The sequence below is a fragment of the Coturnix japonica genome, chromosome 5 (assembly GCF_054131305.1).
Source record: "Coturnix japonica strain WE chromosome 5, WE-NBRP24, whole genome shotgun sequence".
Lineage (NCBI taxonomy): Eukaryota > Metazoa > Chordata > Aves > Galliformes > Phasianidae > Coturnix > Coturnix japonica.
The window spans coordinates 8,534,276-8,555,727 of NC_140667.1; the positions used below are offsets into that span (position 1 = coordinate 8,534,276).

The following is a 21,452-nucleotide window of genomic DNA, read 5'->3' on the forward strand; positions in this document are numbered from 1 at the left end:
TTTCAGCAAAAATCAATATCTTTCTTGAAAGACCACAGTTTTCATGTTCCACTGGTAAAAAAAAAAAAACAAAAAAAAAAAAACAACAAAACAAACAAACAAAAAAAAAAAACACCAAAATCCTTAATACCTAAACAAACCACTTTCACCAGAACAATAGAGCAGGTAATGAAACCCCCCTGCATTCATCTTAAGAAAGTGCTATCACTTAAATACTTACAAAACTACTGCTACTCCTGCATGTAGTTGTGGATAGCTGACCTTTGAGTTGGGAACACAGAACCATTTTAGACTGTAGTAGTTAGAAAAGATTTTCAAAGTATATTTAAGTAGTTTTTGAACAACAGTGCTTTTTAATCATAATCTTTTTCAATGACATCTATCAGCAACTATTAGGAAATAACCAGAACAGTGTTACTAGGCCTGCACATACAAGCATGAATTATAAATAAAGCCAATGTTCTTAAAACAGAATAATAAATAAAAATTTTAAAAAGCAAGGAAGAAATTTAAGTTCAAAATCTTTCTTGGGATGAGTTTGATAATATTTGTTACTTGGAAGAGGACTGCTGTTGTCTGAAGTTTCTAGTGCATGTAATTTAATCACCAGTGGGCTGCAGATCTGTCTGGTTGTCCACAGTAACATTTCACTTTAAGGTCTTCCCCATTTTCCTCCCCTGAGTGGTTTGCCCACTGAAAGCTTAGGGCATAAAATTCTGGGTGTGAAGGGCAGAGGAAAGGAACCGTTTTTCTTCCACTTGATCTTTGTTTTTATGGGCAAATTCTATAATTGGCACTGCAGACTACATTCACAGTTTTGGGACATTTAGGTGAATACAGTACAATTCAGGTTTTGCTAGTTAGGCTCAACTGTCTCAAAATGAACTAAATTTATTATAGGTCATATTAGAAAATGTTATAATTAAATGAAGATCAAACACATTAATCAGAGTCATATACTCTTCATAAAGAGACCTACTATGCCTTGTACACGGGTGGTCATTATGCTTCCCACTAGCAGAAGCTTTGCAGAACCCTAAGTGTGGAGGGGCTACATCCTTCCCCTCCTTCCTGGAGGAGCCAAACATCTTACAGGTACAAAACCAGTAAGAGTTGGTTCTTTGGGATGCTGAAATGAAGGAAAAAAATTTGTAAGGGCCAAAGAGAACTGCATGGAATTACAGAATTAGGTATGATTTAATTGTTTTTCCAGATATAGTAATGGAACCACAAATGTACTTAGTTGCCTAACAGCTCACGTCAATACTCATGTGTCCTTGAAATCACTGGAAGGTATTTAGAGGGAAAATAATACATGTAAAATTCAGTAAAAGTAACAGAACCCTGTATACCTTTGTGATCTGGACCCACCCCCGATGCCTATATTTCTAAGCCTAATTCAAGTTGGCCTACTGAAACTAAGGGTTTTAAAAGTAGTCTAACATCAGCAAAGATGCATAACACATCAAATTAGGAAGCTAATCAGAGAGCACACAAATTTTTTATATATATGTATAAATATAAATTATACATACTATACAGACCTTTTGGACCATATTCAAACTAACTCTTAGAGAAGTAACATGGAGCATCCAGTTATCTACTCCCCTATGCATTTCATGAACAGCACAAGTTACAGCACTTCAGTTAACTAGTAAGAGAACACGTGATGACTGGAGATGACAACATACTGCAGACCATCTTGTTCTTTAATTACCAATCCTGGAATACCCCATGAAGGCCCTCCCATCCTAGCGTGTCCTGACTTCCTGCAGTTTGCTTTATCTAATTCCATTTTTACCGAGCCATTAAGCCAAAAATACTAAGAAATGCCATTTAAACTTTTCCCATAAAAAAGGAGCTGAGGTGTTTTAAGGCCCACCTACACAGTAAATTGATCCAGCTGATTCAAGAGCTGCAACACCCAAATCTAAAGGCCCAGACTGTCATGGCTCTGAATACTGAGTTTGAGAGCAGCAAAAAATAGAGATATCGTGGTTCAGAACAATGAAAAAAATACATCTTTAATCCACTTCCCCACCCATCATTCTTACTGCAATTAACTTCACCCAGCTCCCAAGTTCCTATGTCAGAAGCCACAAACACTCTGTTGGTCTGTGCCGACTTTGCAGCAGTTGTCTTGTGAAGAAGCTCTCTTCAAGAGCTGCCAGCATCTATCCATGCAGATAGGCTTCAAGCCAGTGTTCCCCTGACTCTTTCAGTGAGCTGCAAGAACAGAAAGTTACAACATCATTTCTGAGGAAACACTATTCAGTTTTCATTACAGAAACAGTGCTTCTACATATGCTAATTGATACTTACTTCAAAATATCTACAAAAGCTCTGAGTAAAGTCTTGCTTTTATACTCAATGCCGTGCTTATCACAAAGGGCTTTCACCAAAGGAGCTGCTTTCCAGTAGTTGTGTCGAGGCATTGTGGGAAAAAGGCTGAAGAATTGAATGATGTACAGTTATTGTAAGGCTTGGCTTGCAAAATGCCCTGTACCCATTGCTCAAATTATTCCCCAGCCATCTCCCAGAACGAGAGCAAAAGATTTTCTGAATGTAGTTTTATTTGAGATAACACAGCCTTTCTCACTTTGAAGTGCCCATTATTATCACATCATATCTCCCCATAGCCATACTCACTGGTGCTCAATTTGAAAGTTCAAGTGCCCGGTGAACCAGTCATTGAACAAAGATTGGTTCACATTACATGTTGCATGAAGCTGGGAGGAAAAAAGACAATGATTTAGATTTTATCTTTCTGGAAGTCTAGATAATTACACCCAAGCAATCACCTTTGTCTAGCATAAGAAACTACTTTTAGTGTCAGAGATTATTGTCTTCATTGACCTGAAGAATTAAACAAAGTCTAGCTTGAAATAGATTCTTGGAATATAGGTTAATTTGGCTAGATCTTGCCTCAGGAAGAACAGGTTTTTCACTGATATACACATAAGCCTGATTGATACTATGAGACGATAGGACCGTGTTCTATAATTTAGAACTGCACACCCATGGCTTCCAGAAGAAAGGAGATTCTCACCTGAGTAGATACCCAATCTTTGTTCTGGTCATAATCAATGTGCATTGGAATATGGTTCATCTGAGACACCCAAATAAACCATGTACTCTCTAGGTACCTGATCAGATAAACATAGAAACACATTTAATGTATCTGATTGCATCCAAACATGCCATTAAAACATACATTTTGACATCTGACACAAAAAAGGGGCTGGGCAGGGAGTAGGGGCTAAGAAAGTGGCATTTCCCAAGAAGACTTGAAAAAGTTATAGCCTATTAATATCTGTCTACCCAGCCTCTTGTAAGACTTGTCTTACCCTACAGAGAATCTCTGCAAAATTCAGGATTTACTATTCCACTCCTTTGCCTCTTAAATTTTGGAGGAATTGCCTCCTAATATTTTTTGAGCCACTAAATCTGTCATTACAGTGGTCCTTAAGCAGCCTCCCTTCACCCCCAACTTACACTGATTTTCTTGGCTCACTACTTATTTATGAGCAAACTTTAATTTTGTAAAGTACGAGTAGTATGACTTCTTTATTTATTCCCACTGACACTTGTTTACCGATATTAGTCATGGGTACTTTGAGTATGCTGTGTGTTACCTGGACATCCAGTAATACACCATGAAATTGTTAAATCCCATTAAAGGAATATACATGAGGCAGACTCGGACATTGTAAAACACCACCAATAACATTTCCTGTTTAAAAAAAAAAAAAAAAAAAAAAAAAAAAAAGGAGAAGATAATGATGCCTTTGTTGAAGATAGTCCTCATTTCCTCTTCTTCCCTTCAGCATAAAATATGTTCTTCCTATGATCTCTAACATATCAAGTGTAAGCTCTGTGCCATCATTCTGCCTCCTGAGTATATTCCTGATATATTCTCAGAGCATTAACTTTAAAATCATTAACTAAACACCAGGAAAAAATATGTAATCCTACTCTGTCTAGGTCCCATACTTTTCTATTAGCTATCTACCTGCTATGTGGCTAAAATGTTTAGCCTTGCTAAAACATTAGTGTGTTGACAGCACTGGTTTAATCACAAGTCTTAAATAGCACCTTGTGAGCTGTTATGAGGAAAATTAACTCCACCCAACTGCATATACAGTACAGGTGGTTACATTGTCAAAAGATTTCTAGACAGTGCAATTGGTGCTTACCAGCCACTTTTTCTTCTTGATTCCAAAGTAGAATATGGAAAACTGGAAGAAGGGTACAAGTGCAAGTGGGGCCAATACTGCAGGAAAGAATGAGAACAGACAGATGTTTATAACTTCACTGCAACATAAATCCTTTAGAAATATTCTCCTCTGCAGTGAGAGGAGAAACTGCTGGTTTCCATTTGCAATAGCTTTCGTGTGTCCATATAATTTGTTCATTTTATTTCAGCACCCTTCACTTCTTCATTTCTTTCCCATTCCTTACACCTGAATAACACACATGTTGTACTAACCATCACATAGTCAAGGGAAATTCCACCTCACATGAAGAAATGTCCCTAGTTTTAGAATCGCCCCAGTGTTGTGAGTATCTCTGAAGCTGTGATTTCAATGGGAATATCTTTAAACCTACTACTTTGGGAAGGAGATAAAGTTGGAGTTCTGGGGTGATGTACCTACAGCACTATAGGAAAGCAGAGATACTCACAGCTGAAATACTTATGCTGATAATTGTAAGGCATGAACTTCTTCTTCTTTTTTCCAAGCTGAAAAAAAATAAATAAATAAAAATGAAAGAACACTGTAATGACCTAATTGGAGAACTGAGATCCTTCATAAATACTGATTCTTATCTAATGAACTCATCAAGAACTACTTATTAAATCTCTTTAATCCAACCTTTCTTTTGAAAAGCAGGCACTGAAGGTCCAAAGTGGCAAAAAGAAACATCTCATTTGAGCCTCCATATCCAGATATCAATATGTGCCAAGGCCAGAACACAGCAATTTTTAGGCAGAGTTCCAAAACTCATAATAAGATACAAAATTACACAAAAATAACAAAAAAACTCAAAAGGCATTTGATTTTTGCAGGGGAAGATTCCAGTGATAGCAATGAGATGCAGTGTAGTCATGTTCAGACATTCACTGCAGAGCACTCAAACCATCTGTGCTTAGGGAAGAAGAAGTTATTTGTATGAAAACTGAGTCAGGAAACAAGGGGTGTTGAGTGCAAGATGTGTTTGCTGAGAAAACTACGCCTAAATTTCTGTATCAGATGGGATATGGGCTGAGGACATCCAACAAATTGAAACCACTAAAATGCATTTTGCCCATCCACAGTGTGCTAGACTCATTTCCATTAAAAGCTGGAAGAGATGAGAACTATTTTCCTGCACTTTCACTTCCATCCAAGTTAATGTAGCACAGGGACAGACACCTCACTCTAGACACTGCATGCTCAAGTTAATGCTATAAGAGATCTTTCAGAAGATCACTAAGTTCTTTCATGTTGCAGCTAACAGTTTTCTATTAATAAATACTTTGTATAAGCTGTCTTGCCCGGAGTCTTCCTGAGACAGCAGAACTGGAAGTTTCCACAATCACTGTAAAGATTTCATTGCTTATGACCCTCTAATGGAGAGTGACGCATTATTTAAAGGGAATGCTTATCTAAGCAAGAGGTCATTTCTTCATTCCATGAGTAACAGAATTGCTAAGGAAAGAAAAGGCAGGAGATCTGACCTACTCTGATATCTGAAATCATGGGGAAAAAGGGGGAGCTGTGTTCATGGATTTATTTTTATGATTTTTTTTTTTTAAGGAGATTAAAAATTAATCTGTATATTTGTGCTTTTGTGCATAGCAGATACGCTGGTGCTGAAGGATTTAGGTGCCAAGCAGGTCCTACTACCAAAAGGACCCAGAGGGAATGTCTGACTCAGTATCTACAATACCACTAAAATTATCTAACGCTAACCAAGTAAACTGACTCATTATTTGGATGGCCTTTGAGGTACTTACCCTGCTCTTCTAGCAACACAGAGAATTTTACTAGTGATTTTAAGAGTTTGCTGCCTAAGCACCATGATAACCAGGTCACAGGCTGGTACTTAAGTAAGCTACTTAGAACTTGAACCCTGGTGCTAATGCATCCAGCAAGGATCTGCTACTGGGAGTGTGAGAGTCAGAACAGTCTGACTGTGAGGCTGTCAAAGCATCTAACACTTTGGAAATTATAGAATCATAGAACTATCTGATTTGGAAAGGCTGTCTAGCCCAACTCTCCTGCAAGGAACAGCAACACCTATAGGTAAATCCCTGTCCAGCCTGACCACTGGAGGTCTCCAGGGATAGGGCATCCACCACCTCTCTGGGCAACCTGTTCCAAAGTCTCACTACCATTACTGAAATAGAATTTCTTCATTATATCCAATCTAAATTTATCCTCTTTTAGTTTTAAACCATTTCTCCATTTTCCAAGTTATTATTATGAGTTTAGGCAAAAAGGCATAGTTCATGTTATCATACCTCAGTTCTGTCTTTTATGCCAAAGGCTCTGCAGCTCCATACCCACCTCTACAGAGAGTGTCTTTCCCAAGCTGAACAGGAGAGGGTGCATATTGAGATCAGGGTCCTTGCGAAAGCAGTTGGGTTTGGCGTGGTGCTGATTGTGCAGATGATTCCACCAGCTGGCAGGTAATCCCTGCAGGAAAAGCCAAATATCAAGGATTCAAATTAGAATTCTATCAGAGACTGTTATTTGTCAACCTATCATTGATAATTGCACGATATTTTCCTCATAGGTAATGCTGACTGAATGTAGAGTCACTCCCATTTATTGTTTAGTCCAGATTAGGCCCAGAGAATATTCTTGCAGTAAGGCAATTACCTTCAGGGTATTTATCACAATGATCTGCAGCAGATGGTTCCATTTAGGCTTCCTAAAGACAGAGCAGTGCCCCAGATCGTGTTGGAACCAGCCCATCTGGATCTAGAAGACAAAAGAATCACCAGGGATTCAGAATCATAGCAGTGTTGTACTAATTTACACCTGGGAGTCTTCGTAGCATCATAGCATGACATCATCTCCCTCTGATCTGGGGAGGAAGGACTACATGTAATCCTATCTGCTCAGTGCTGAGAACTTCCATTCAGATGACTGCCCATTAAAGTTGCTCAATGCCAGATATTGATTTTGTTGTACAGCAAAACATCATTAAAATTAGTTTGACTGTTAGAGCATACAGTCACTAGTTCCCATTGAAAACATATATAATTTCCAAATAACCATCTTGAAAGTGTAATAATTTCCAAATCCAGAGCTTCATTGCACTTCACAGCAGAAAACTGTTCTGAATTATTGAGCGGGGTTGGTGAATGACAGGCCAAACATCAGAGCCATCAGACAGTAAACACAACTTGGAACCAGAAATGGAACTGAGAATGAGATATTCCCTATTCCATCTGGGGTGAGTGATTAGATCAGCCCATCCCATCTTATAAATCTGCCTACTTAACCTCACAACACCACACCAGTCAGAGTGAATGGGTTGTCAGCAAACCCAGGCTCGCTGGAAGCAATGAAAACTGCTTGTTGTCTTCAGCAAGCTTATTAGATCTAAGAGGATATAGCAAATCAGTGACTGGAAAATGAATGTTTCATTGATCCTCTCCAGTGGGATGAAACAAAAATGTCCATGCCACTGAACTGCTGTCAGCAGTTTACCTGAGCAATGGTGAAGAATGCCATGCCAACAAGGAAGGGTACTAATGATATCCCAAAGTACCAGACTGTCAGCCAGGATGCAGCATCCAGTACCAGGAGGTGAAAAAAAATCAGGAAGAAAAAGGTGGAATCTGGATTCAGAAGTCCCATCTTCTCAACTGTGCAGCGCAGCTCACGGAAGTCTTCTAAAAGTGATTTCTGTGGGTAAAAGAAGTATTAATGTGCTAGCTACTTTGAAAGTCCAATTCAGCAGATCCAGGAATCCTGGAGTGGCCATGGAAGTGGCCATGTAGACATTCAAGTTCATGCTAGATGGGGCTCTAAGCACCTTGATCTAGCTGTAGGTGTCCCTGTTCATTGCAGGGGATGTTGGACCAGATGGCCTTTAAGGGTCACTTCCAACTCAGACGATTTTATGACTCTAAAATTATAAGTCAGTGGAGATACTTTATCAGTGGGGTTTCTTCACAAGAGTGAGCACAAGATCAACAGATCTTAGGTTTGCTTTGACACTCAAAACAAGTTGCTGACAGGCTTTGTCAGTAAGATGTCACAATGGGAAGAACTGATCAGATACTGGTACTCTGGAGCCTATTCCTCACACCCAGGCATGGATCTTTGAGCTTTTTTGGCACAGTGTTACTTGTTTCCATGCATGATTATGGCAACTGCCTCCCCATCCACCCACCCAGCATAGGGCACAATATCAATTACATTGCTCCAGAAATTATATCTACCCCTTTTGTATTTCTTCTTCTCCCATGCAGGACCCCAAGTCATTCCACATTTAGTTTCTAGGACACTCACCTTTTTGTTAGACTCAAAGCTGGGCTGATCTGGTGCCAGTTCCCCGATCAGCAGAGACTTCAAGTATTTCTTCACCAAAGCCTTGTCACTGTGAAATGCTACAAAGGCATCCTACAAATCAAAACACAGACAAATGGGATAAGAAAGATATCCTACTAAATACCAGATGCCAAGTCTCGACTTCTTCCATTTTGTGGAATAAATATGATATATTAGATCTTCAGAGCTCTGTTCCTACAGTTGTTCCTGTACTGCTTTGCCATCAGCTGGAGCTAGGCCCAAGGAAGCTGGAGAAGTTTCAAGAAACTAGATGTCATATAAGTATCTGGGTGAGGCTGGTAATGAGTATGAAAGTGTTTGATGAAAAACTATTTGCAGAGGGAAACATTCTCTTTCATCTGTTTCTTTCAACACAGTCCTTCCTCAGAAGGCTTCAGCCAGCAGCCCTGCCCTGTGGATGGGACCCAGGAGTAGGAAAACACATCTTGAGATGTCTCTTTGCCATACTTACCCTGCCTTTGTCACAGTAGTATCAACGGAAATATACAGGGCTATGTAGCTTTCTATTACAGTTGCCTGTATTCAGATTAACTTACATTTTGGGCAACTGAGTAACACAAGTGACACAAACATATTTGTTCAAGAACCATTCGTAGTACCAGTTTCAAAGGGAAATATAAACTATGGAACAAAGGAAACAGGAAGTCCCAGATAAATCACAGCTCTTCTTCAGCTTATCTCCTCAGTGGATTTCCCAGAAGGAAGGTGAAGATGCTGACCATACTCCTTTATCTTCCAGAAAGAGTCAATATTACAAACCCCTCAGTGTCTGACTAGTCACATCCATGCAGATTTTCTCACTGCAATAAACTGAGGCAATCTTTTAGTCATGACACAAAACAATCTGCACACTTCCAGATAAGAAGAGGACTTTCCTTGTGCACTTTGTCATTCCTCTTGAGCCTGACTTCAGAAAAGGCCCATCTCTGAGCACTTAAGCAAGTCAGAAAAAAGTGATGTTTTAAACAGATGAGATTTCTGCAGACATCTCATGGCCCTTTGTCACAGGGAATAATGAGAAATTCTGCCCAGACCTGTGGTCTGGGGAAATCTTTCTTTTATGAGTCTGTGTTCTCTCTGCTCTTACCTTACTTTACCACCCTATGAGAGATTACCTTAAAGGACTATCATCTGCAATGGACCTAACTCCCAATACTAGACAGGAGTCTAACATTCTGCAGAGTATCGTCTATATTTGCAAAGTAATACATATAGAAAAAGATAATTCTTGCCAGAAGGGCTTTTTCCTTCACTTGAGAACACTAGTTCTTTTTCTGCCTCAACTTTGGACAGTGAAAGGAATGGTTTGTGAAAAATAACTGCTCTGATCTGTTTAGATCCGTGAGTTAGGACGCGTAATCCTACTTTATAAATTGCAGATTGAGGAACAGAAAGGACAGCCTACTTCTCTGAAGCCAAAATATCTGTCATGACAAGAATTAAATTTGAGTCCCCTCACCACATGTTTATGTCCTAATCCTAGTCTTGCTTCTGAGAATTCAGAAATTCAATACCAACTTTTAACAAACAATCTATGAAATCTGCTTGAAAATCATTCTCTCTTTCAACAATCAAGAACTCGGGGAGATCCTCTAAATCAAAGGTTTTTGCGGGTGTCTGTAGAAGATCTACTTTCAGGTGGACTATTTGTAAAAAGTTCCCTCATCTCCTGCAGCCAAATGTCATTCTATTGATTTCTCAGTTGTTTTTCTTCTATTTTACTCTTCTTCCCCCTCCTTAGGAACAGAATTTTTGTTCAAGACCTTCTTTCTCATCACTCACTTGTTCAAAACAGGACCCTTGCTTACTTCCTTTTCTTGCTCTTGCCACAGAATTAATTCTTCTTTATCTCTGAACATTACCCCCTCCTTATTCACCGCCTTGCTCTATCTTTGATTATCCTGGCTTCTATCATATCTGGAAGCGCTCAGACATTAAAACAGTAGTATGCACTGAGTGTACCACTTCCCAATCTCTTTCATTCTGCTGCAAAAAGAAATGCTTTGCAGGTACTTGGAAGACAGCCTGCCCCATTATGCCCAGTGGCAAAACAGGCTGTATTCATGTGCAGCATTTACATTTTAATGTAATGAACCTTATGCAGCAGGTAACGCTGATCTTGAGGGTAACCTGAAAGGTACTTTTACAGGCAGCACAGATACACCCACTACCCTATCTTAGAATCACAGAATGGCTTGAGTTGGAAGGAACCTCAAAGATAAATGAGCTCCAACCCCTGCAGTGAGCTGGTTGCCACCCACCAGATCATGCTACACAGAGCCCCATCCAGCCCAGCCTTATCTGACTGAGTGTGGTGTTCTCCACTGGGATCCAACCATGTCCTCCTGTCCCTGCACTGGAACCACACTCCTCCACTCCATCCCTAGATCTTACCGTTGCATCTTGTCCAGCATAGTGGCCAATAACCCGGCTGCCTCCAGGGTGCCATTTGGAAAAATTGCTGACATCGTAAACATTCCTGTCAATCACCAGCCACTGCTCCTTATTTGGGCCACGGCCATTGTGGGTTCTGATCTCTTCCCAAGTGAAAAGCTGTAGAAAGGCTGAAACAGGTTTCCTTCCCTTTTCTGTGGAGCCAGTCTGTGGAGCCATCTGCACTTCTGGATGTGCATTCAGCACTGAGATTCACTCATCTCAGCCTTGCCGCACTGTGCTCAGACAGATGAGCCATGCCAGCCTGCCCGTTATACAGTCTCAGCCCCAACCACACCCTGTGCTTCTAGGGCTGGTTGACTCCCTTCGCACAGACACACCCTCCTCTTCCATGTTCACGCCAGACTCTGACACACCCATGAATAAATGCTCTGTTTCTTCTTGTCCTTTCTGAGTTGCCACTGGAAGGTCTGATTACTCAAGAGATCTGTAGGCTACTTCACTGAATACAAACATACATACACTGAAAGATTTAGGAAGATAATTTAGAATGGCATTATAGTGAAAGAACAATATATTAAGTGACCTTCTTCACAGAGCGGGGGGAAATGGATAAGGTAAGCTGTTAGCCAGTTTCCATATTTGATTGAACGTGGATCTTTGCCAGAATAGAAATCTGAGGAAGTGTGTTGGCTGTTCTACAGGTACTATTCTGTGATAATTTTAGAAAACTGAAACACTGTTAGCACCCTGTAATGCTTCAGTATGTAATTAATCCTACATTTATCATACAACAGATCTCCATAATGTCAAACAGAATCAAAATTTAAAAAACCACTATAAGGGAACCTGTGCGGTGAGCCAAAAGTTGCACATAAATACGTTTGCTAGCATATCTCATTCAATTGTAGTTCCTGCTAACGAAACATGGAGCTTATGACTATACTAACACAGTGAAAACAGCAAAACGCTCCAAGGTCTGCAATCTCTCCGTGAGATCTCTCCAATTCTTTCCTATAGAGTCACATCATTGTTATGCCTGACCCAGAAAAAACTAAGCCCACAGTATATGAAATACTGCCATCTTCCAAGCCTGGGATTTTTTAATCTGAAATTACCATCCATGGGTGCTTTTGAGGAAGGTAGAAGCAATATGCAGGTATGGCATAGTCTACCTCATCAAATTTTCATCTTATACTTTTACAAGGCAATAATAAATTAAGTCCTGAATTACGAGCTTTCCACTTTACACCAAACTTTTTGTTTGCATTTATTAATTCATTGAATTTGAAACTATAAATCATAGAATGGTTTGGATTGGGAAAGACTTTAAACATTGAGCTGTTGTCATCCACAAGCCTTCGAGTGACCAGTTCCTTATCCATTGTGTGATCTATCACCCAAACCCATTTCTCTCCAGCTCAGAGGCAAGGATGGTGTGCTGGACAGTGTTAAATGCTTTGCACAAGTCCAGGTAGATGACAACACTTGCTCTTCCCTTATCCACCATTGCTGTAACCCTGCCATAGAAGGCCACAAAACTTTTCAGGCATAATTTGCCTTTAGTGAAGCCGTGCTGGCACTCACCAATCACCTCTCTATTCACCATGTGCCTTAGCACAGTTTCCAGGATGATCTGCTCTATGTTCCTTGATCTGCTGGGCACAAAGGTGAGACTGATGGACCTGTAGTTCCCCACATCTTACTTTTTTCCATATTTAAACATGAGGATTATTCCACAAGGTATCAAATAGGATAGATAGTGGCTTAGATCCACCAGTTCCCTCAGGATTCACAGACACATCTCATCAGGCCCCATGGACTTGTGCACCTTCAAATACCTTAGGTGGTCTCATCTGTGGTCTTCTCTACTGGCAGGTTCTTCATTCTCTGGGTCCTACGCTTTGCTTTCTGCAGCTTGGGCAGCACAGCTAGAGCACTTACTGGTGAAGAATGAGTTAAAAATGTCATTAACATGCTTAACTGAGACACCTCCATTAATATAATAGTTGTCCTAACCTCCCCCATTATTACTAAGACAGGCTGCTCCTCAAAGTGATTCTTCACACCTTCTCTCTCTCACCTGACACACAGTTTAGTCTGCACAAGAAGAAATAGTTACAGTCTACAGGTTCAAAGTAAAAAACAAAACAAAACTATAAACACATTTCTGTTTGATAATATAATTGCTGTGATGAATGCACCCAGCTTGTGTTCTTGAGCAAGGCAAGGTCCACTTTCGCTTGTGTATTCTCTCTCCCAGACAGACAGCACGCAGGAAGCCTAGGCAAGGGTTGTTCAAAGGCACAAAGGCTTCATTTAGTGTATATCGAATAGCTTCAGAGATTTTCTGCTTAAGAAACTGGAAAGGAGTTTACAGGCTGTATGAGCTAAAAGGGATCATGAAGTTTTGCTTCTTCCAGTTACCTTTCTTAGTATGCTCTGTGCAATTTTCAGACTGCAAACAGTGCCAGATGTGAGGTCTAGTTTTTGTCTTCCTTTATTTTGTGTAATAGTAGCACAAGAACCATCAGACAGAGACAGCAAAAATCACACACAGTAGAGACATCTGCCTTACCCTCAGCCCTGCATGGAGCAGGTAAGCATTCTGGCTGACAAAGAGCTGTAAATGATGCAATTCTAATGCTTCAAATCACATAACACCTTGCAAATTAATCACTCAAGCCCAAAACATCAATTTAAATATTCCAATGTGTAGCAATGCTTGAACCACCCTAGCTGAAAGAGAAATGGGACTATTGATATTCATTAAAAGGCAGCGATAAAAGAATGAGAGGAAAAAAATTACACTGTTCTGCCACATGGCATTTTGTAACTCTTTATCTTGGTCTAAGTAAAAGTGTCACATTGTGTTCACATTCCAGAGTGGTGTGTGTGTGGAGTAGTACAACATACATAAGGCCTGATCCACACTTGTAGTGGTAGTAAAATATGCAATAGTTGTTGCAAGTGTGGGTTGTTTGGGGTTTTTTAAGCACTTCCAAAAAAACACAAATATTCAAGTTATTCTACATTCATTCACACAACTTGCCCTTATTCACTTGCAAACCTAGCAGCTACCTGAAAAGGAACAGATGAAAATGGAGGTTTTGTTTCTGGTCTATGAGGAGATGGAGAACACAGAACCAAGAAGATACTAGAGTTAACAAACATAGAATGTCTCAAGCACATCCTTTCCCTATCTGAAAGCAAAAGCACTTTGGCTGTGTTATCCAGGTCACCAAACTCAATCCAGAGCTGCATGGAAAAGTCCAGATAGTGAAAGCCACAGCAGGCATGTTTATCCAGAGAAGCTATTGAGAAATCTGTTAAAGTGAATATGCACCACAGTGTTCTGCAACAACAGCCCACACACCCACAAAATCTATATGGTACGCATCTCGGAGCTTGTCCAGATGCACAGAGCTCTGTCTGTGACATCTCCTTGCATAAGCACTTGACGAGGTTGTCCAGATCTCCAGAAATTCAGTACATGACTGCTGGACCAATAGCTATTACAACAACATTTTTATCCAGTATATATACAGTGTATATCCATCTATTTTCATTTAACCCATTGCAGATAAACTGTCACAGCACAGAATGTCCCTAGATCCAGAAAGAATGAAGCACTAAGGTACACAGCACTGAAGTACTTTGTTTCCAGGAAAATATCATCCCTGGAATGTCTGAGCTGCCCTGAGTGCCCTGACGAGCCCTGCAGCTTCTTTCTCCTCCCCGCGGGTTTGGCTGTCTGTGCTCAAGGCCGGCTCTGAATGTGCACAGCCATGTGCAGTCTAACCAGCACACAGCAAAAGAGCCTGAAGGGCTGTGAGAAGCCTTTGACCTGCATGGGTGCTGCTTTTCTGCTTGGGAAACCCAGTGGTACAGGATCCAGGCTGTCCAAACCAAGTCTGTATGAGCTTAGGAAGAATTTCTGCATTGAAAGGGTGGTGATGTAGTGACACAGGCTGCTCAGGGAGCTGTTGGAGTCACTGTCCCTGGACATGTTTAAGAACCATGGATTTGTGGCACTGAGGGATGTGGTCTAGTGGGAAAACATCAGTGGTAGGTAGATGGTTTGGACCAGATGATCTTAAAGGCATTTTCCAACCTTAATGATTCTGTTATTCTATGATTCAGTCATTCCTTAAGTCTGGTATAAGTAGTAAGCTATTATATATTTTTTTATTGTTTTTTTTACTTGTGAAAACAATTTTAATATCTTTTTCAAAAGAGAAAAGGCACCCATGAAATCTCACCATTTGGGTGGTAGCAAACTTCGCTTTCACTCTCAGCTGTATTTTATGGGTGAGCAATAATAATTTAAAAAGATGCTGAGAACTCAGCCATGCTGTTACAGTGAAGCACAAAGTGAGGTTCTGTCTAAGCACTGTGAAACTCTCAGCTAAAACTCTTCGCATTGCATCATTTGTAACTGCAAGCTCACATTCTTTTTAATGAGGGCCAGTAATAATCTATTTGACAATCACCACATATCCCTATGCTGTGGATCTCCTTTAACCTGCAGTTCCTAAGAAACAAATCCTTGGCATGCCCCAGCTTCACATATGCCCCTAAGGTTTAAGGTCCCAACCCATCAGAATCTAAAATCACTATATATACTGTTACAGAGGAACTAGAACACACAGTGATCCAATGCCTGCGTCAATACCATTTTGTCTTCCCACTGTTATAATTTGGGATTTATTTTTTCCACACCACTCAGCATTTTTATAGCAGTTTGAGTTCAGCACACCGATTGCAAACACTATTGTGCATCCACAAAAAGAAAGATCCTGCAAAAGGCAGCCAAGCTTGAACATTTTTTAATACGCAACTTGTGCAACACCAATTAGGAACCACAACATAAGCAAGGATTAAAACACCCACAGTAGTTCTACTGCCTACACACAGAACACCATCCTTTTGTCCTTCCTGCAAGTCTTGGGCTCTCTTCCAGCTTTGCAACACAGGAGGCAGGGATCCTGCAATCACTTGCCTCCTACCCCATATGGAACCAAGCCCCTGCTGGAGTTTTCTTACAGGCAAATTACCTGTGTTGATCCTTATGGCAGCCCTCTCAGGCACAGAAACACACTGCTCACCTGCATCCATGAGCACCTCTTCAATGAGCACCTCTTCATGCTTTCCTTGCTTTCAGAGTGGTGTGTCTGATTTCTCAGCTGCAGAGCCATAATTCAGTCTTCAAATACTATGCAGTTTATGGCTTCATGGGAGTTGGTAGGTTAGATTAGTGGCTGGATTTGATTACCTCAGAAGTCTTTTCCAACGTAGATGATTCTAAGGCTGTATAGCTAAGTTAACCAACGTACTGATTGTTCCCTCTGGTTTGGTAACAGCAGTGGATCTGAGGAAGGTGCGTCCATCCATCACTCTCAGATCACTGATGATATTAGACTGTACTGGCACCAGTAATGCCAAGATGTGACACAAACAGCTGAAGTTGGTTTTGTTAAATTGATTTCCAGATGCAAAACTCATTTTCTGCTATCATTCTGAACAGACACATCTACTTGTTGCCCAGTCTATAGGTTCATTACTTGCTTACACAGACCTTCAGCAACCTCCTACTGTACTAACCCTTCCCTAGACACATATTACCAAGTTTATTCATGGCATGGCAACATTTGCACAGAGAGGTGGTGGGTACCCCGTCCCTGGAGAAGTTCAAGGTTGGCCAGGATGGGGCTCTGAGCACCTGACCTACTGTAGGTGACTATTCAGTGCAGGGGAGTTGGACCAGAGGGGCCCTTCCAGCTCAAATGATTCCAGGATTCCATTCTGTGTATTTTGACCTGAAGACATGACTCAAACTAACTTCTTCCTACCCTTTCCCCAGAGGCCTCACTTCTTCTCATATTTTTAATATACGTGGCTGAAGAAGCTTTTACTAATTACTTTAATTTCTTTTGCAAAGTTGACGTTTAGCAATGCCTTCTTGCACTTTCATGAACTTTTCTCTACTCTTTGCATTCCTGATCTGATTCAGGTAGTTCCTCCTCAATGTAAAATACTCTCCTGAATTTGTTTCTCCTCTCCTTAGAAGGGAAAAAAGTCCTGTAAGGTTTCTATACTAGGGTTCCCCACACAGTTGTGTCTGAGCTCCTTCTTCTAGCTGAATACACTACTCCAGACAGTCACCTACATGTTAACAAGGCCAAGTACCCATGCCTGGGAGAGACAGACTCCTTGAGTAGCTTGTTAATTGCCACAATTGGTACTACAGCAAGAGGGCTCTCGTTAGAGTCCTTAGAAGTTGCACAACCTACAGAAGCGAAACTCAGAAGTGAGGATAGAAATGAGAGCTGGAAACAATCACAGGATAACAGCTATTCACAGAGTCATAGGTTCATAGAATCATTAAGGTAGGGAGTACCACTAAGATCATCCAGACCTAACATCAGTCCACACCTGAGACCACTCTAGACCACGTCCCTCAGTGCCACATCCACCCTTTCTTGAACACCACCTGGGATGGTGACTCCACCACCTCCCCAGGCAGCCCGTTCCAGTGCATCAGTCCTTCTCAGAAGGCACTTTTCTTCATATCCAGCCTAAATCTCCCTCAGTGCAATATAAGGCCATTCCCTCTTGTCCTATCCCTGTTACCCACAAGCAGAGGATGACCTCCATCACACCATAAAGTCTAGCACATTTAGGACCAGGGACCCTAGACTGCAGAAATAGGAACCCTTGCTATTATAGGAACTATAGGCACATTCCTGCCCCATTTGTTGTGATTTTTATTTATTTATTTTTTTGTGCTCAGGCTTATCATTGGTTAATGAGAGAAAGCAGCGATGCCTCTCTTAAAACAAAGGAAGCATGCTGAAAAAGACCTTACAGGTGCAGGTGAGCAGTAGGTTTAGACAGGCAAGAGGGCTGCCCTCTAACCCAGCACAGATGAGGAGTTTCCTGCAAGAAGATCCCACTTGGAGTTTGGCTATAAGAGCATTAAACTCCAGAGACATTAGAGAATCCTGATGAGTCCTATTGCCCTGGTATGACTTCAGCTTTACAAACCCTCTTCTAATTTCAGAAAAAAGAATCCTCCATTTTCTGCCTCTAGTCTTGCTTCTGATGACACAAAGTTCAGGAATCTGTTCTAGTCCATTCCTGTATTAGCATGTTCTGCCTCACAGCATTTACTGGCAGTGACTATCTTTCATTAAAGTGATGTTCTCTTAGAAGATGTGCTTTCTTCAAGAGATGCCTATTAAATACAGACCATAATAAGAACTAGCTACTCAGAATGTCTGAAACCTGAATAAGACTCCAACAGACCTTTTTTCTTATTGTTTAATTCACTGTATCAGTAACTTCAGAATATTTGCTCAATACAAGTATTTGTTGCTTTCTAGTTTCAAATGAAGTCACATTTCTGACCTCATTTGTAAATAAGGGAACGAAACAAAGAAAACATCAAACTGACCAAGACAAACTGAGCTCAATGGCAAAATCTTCATTTTCCTGTCCCTACTTTTTTTTTTTTTTTTTTGAACTTGGGCAAAACTCTGCCTTTTTTACTTCATCTTGTTCATTTTCCATAACTATGATTGCAAGATGATCTTGGAAAAGAATTACAACATTTACGTGTTTTCCAGAAGTTACAAGTCTATCTGATCCTCGAGATCCCTTCCCACCCAAGCCATTCTATGATTCTCTTCGGTTATGTTTCTGAAAGATTATTTTAGAAGCACTCGAGTGCATCCCAGAGAGTCTATCATACAGTCATGCAATGACCACAATACTGGTCACAGGACTGCCCCAACCTTTTTCTGAGTGAAAGCAGGCAACAGCCACTGTTTACAAGGAAGTACCCTCTAGAAAACTATTCTTGAATGTTGGTATTCCCTTAATGGACAAATTGCTCTTGTTATGTTGAACATGCAGCTAATTAACCTTGTTACTAAGAATATGCACTTTCTCTGTAGCTTGAACTGGTAATGATTCACATTCTTGTATTGCAGAATACAAGTTTTTGTTTAGCAGGCACCACATCCAATTAAAACGTCTGGAGAGGATGCATAACCATATAGAAGGTAGCAACTCTCTTTATTCCTTTCCCTTTCTAGCCTTTGTATTTACAGATTTATTTTAAGCATTCTTAAAGCACGATGCAACTGCTCATATACAACAGATAATAGACAACGACTTCCATATCTTTTTCCTTAAAGTCATGACATCATGTACCCTGAAACAGTTAATTTCATTCATATCAGCCAATGTGGTTTTCTGTTTCAGCCTGGTGACCAAAAGATCATTGATAATGACCCAACATTTCTGCTATTGCTAACAAGCGATAAAAACAGTGCTTGTCCATCATTGAGGACCTCTCTGTTTCTCACTCTGCCTCCACCAAGATGGATGGCTGGGTATATGGTGACAATAATGGAAAGATGGTAGCTGTAAATACCCAAAAGGTTATTTACAGGAAAAACTCACCCGTATGGAAGCCTTCAGTCTGCTGGGAACCACTGAGGCAATCTCCACTGAGGAGCAGTCTCCAAGAGATACTGCCTTGGTGGTCAGCCCTTAAATGGGGTCTAGTGGAGAGGGAGTCAAGCTCCATCCCTTCCAGAAGCACAGCTAAATTACTCTCACCTGTGCTCCTACAGCTGACCCAACACTTGCCTCAGCTGATTAATCAAAGGTTCAGGCTGTGATTACCAATTTCCCATACACTGGGAGTGGGCAAGAAGCTGAGAGGGGACACAGCCAGCACAGCTGGCATAAGCTGACAGAGGGAAATTCTGTACCATACAACATGATGCTCAGAAATATAAGTGTTGCTGGGGCAGTCGTACCAGGATTGACATTCCTTGGGGACTGTCTGAACATTTGGCTGCTGATGGGATGTAGTAAGTGATTGCCTTTGCATCACTTATTTTCCTTCACCTCTTAAATTTTTTTTTGTTTGTTTTATTTTATTTTTTTTTTAAGACAGATTTTTATCTTGCTTTTTCTCTTCTAATTCTCTCCCTCATCCCACTGAGGGGTACTGAGTGACCAGGGTCAATCTATCACATGCCCTTCTCAGCTGAACTTATAATCACACCAAGAAAATAAGAATTCACATTAAAAAAAACCAGCAAACCATTTCAGTGAACACATTCTGGCTGGCACATGCCTCTCCTTCAGTTGCTTTATGATTAAGCCTTGGATCAGCCACTTCATTGCTCAGTTTAGAGTCAATGTCAGGATAAAGACTGAATATTATGGCTGATACAGGATCCAGACTGTTTATCAGTTGTGGATTTGCATTAGAATTGTATTCTTAACCCCCCAAAAAAGGTCTTTTACATGGACAGGTACATATGTCACACAACTGTACAATCATAGAACCCTTTGGGTTGGAAGGGCTGATATTCTCACATCAACTAAAAGTTGCTTTGAACTCTGCAGAGACATAACAACCCATGCAGCAGAAAAGCCTTGGAAAAACGTGGCTGGAACTTTACCCAGAAGAAAAGGATCTGGTGGACTTGATGATCTTGAAAGTCTTTTCCAACCTAAATGGTTCTACGATTTATTTTACAGTTCCTTCCTTTAAGCAAGTAGTAGAATAAATAGCAAGACTGCAGCCTTTAAATACTCACATTTCTGTTCTCCGAGACAGTGAAGTCCTGCATCCCTTCTGATGCCCTGCTGCCACCATGTGGCCGTTTTGGTGTTCAGGTTCCATGCTTTTAGGATGGATGTGAAGCCAAAGGGCTTCTGCTCAATGGTAAAATTGGGGCCTGTGGTGCTCCTAAAAGGTGTGCTTGAGAGCATATTGAGAAACTGCAAGAGGCCTTGGACTTGCAGTACACTACTATAAAATTGGCAATACCGAGCACTTCCAAAATAAGTGTTGAATGCATATGACCCTCTTGGCACACAGAGATTTTTTCCCACTTACCTCACTTGTCACAATCCATCTAGTAAGTGCTTTCAAAGTAAGCTTCATGAGCTGAGCTGAAGTCTAGTTGCCTTCTTTCAAAAACATGCTGGATCTTTATAAAGAATGTCTACAACTAGGGTAACTCAATATCCAGCAAGCAGAGAAGCATAAGATCAGTTCCTTCTTTTGACAGCTATGACTGAAAACCTGCTCTGACAAAGTAGGAAAAGGGCCCTCCTTGCCCGTTGCAATGATTCTAGTAGCCTTGTTGAATTGAAGGTTCATTAGCCCACATAATGAAAGCAAAAATTCTTACATTCCAGCTCCCCTTGCTACCAGAACAGTCTGTGTGGTTTGATCCAGCAGTTTAAATTTCAAGCTGTGGCACTTGAGTTAGATCCTCTCTGGAGTATCTTCAGAAACGTCCTTACCTTCAGTGTTTTCTCTTGCCTAGCATAGCAGCTCCCTGCTTGTCCAGCTTCACTCACATGCATGAAAAGCCTAGCCTGGGGTATCTGTTATGGAGTTAAGACATTAAACCACAGCTGTTCAGACCAGTGCACTTGACTTCTGCTGTTTGA

At 40.7% G+C, this 21,452-nt stretch overlaps 1 protein-coding gene across 3 annotated transcripts; it reads right to left on the reverse strand.

Annotated features, from left to right (window-relative positions):
- Window positions 1-88: 88 nt before the first annotated feature.
- Window positions 89-19,936, reverse strand: LOC107314472 (acyl-CoA (8-3)-desaturase-like). 3 transcript variants are annotated; one of them, XM_085548238.1, is made up of 13 exons: window positions 13,392-19,936; window positions 12,806-12,907; window positions 8,511-8,621; window positions 7,704-7,901; window positions 6,867-6,968; window positions 6,552-6,680; window positions 4,684-4,741; window positions 4,197-4,273; window positions 3,636-3,733; window positions 3,050-3,146; window positions 2,650-2,729; window positions 2,323-2,448; window positions 89-2,226 (listed from the first exon to the last, which is right to left on the reverse strand). In XM_085548238.1, exons 2-13 carry the CDS (start codon window positions 12,818-12,820, stop codon window positions 2,175-2,177), a joined length of 1,143 nt encoding a protein of 380 aa, XP_085404364.1. In that variant the 5' UTR covers window positions 12,821-12,907; window positions 13,392-19,936; the 3' UTR covers window positions 89-2,174. The 3 variants fall into 3 exon arrangements, 2 of the variants coding, with proteins under 2 accessions (XP_085404364.1, XP_015719194.2); XM_015863708.3 differs by adding an exon at window positions 10,965-11,487 and having other exon boundaries at window positions 12,806-19,936; XR_014946336.1 differs by lacking the exons at window positions 89-2,226; window positions 2,323-2,448; window positions 2,650-2,729; window positions 3,050-3,146; window positions 3,636-3,733 and adding an exon at window positions 10,965-11,487 and having other exon boundaries at window positions 4,196-4,273; window positions 6,506-6,680; window positions 12,806-19,936.
- Between the last annotated feature and the right edge of the window lie 1,516 nt (window positions 19,937-21,452).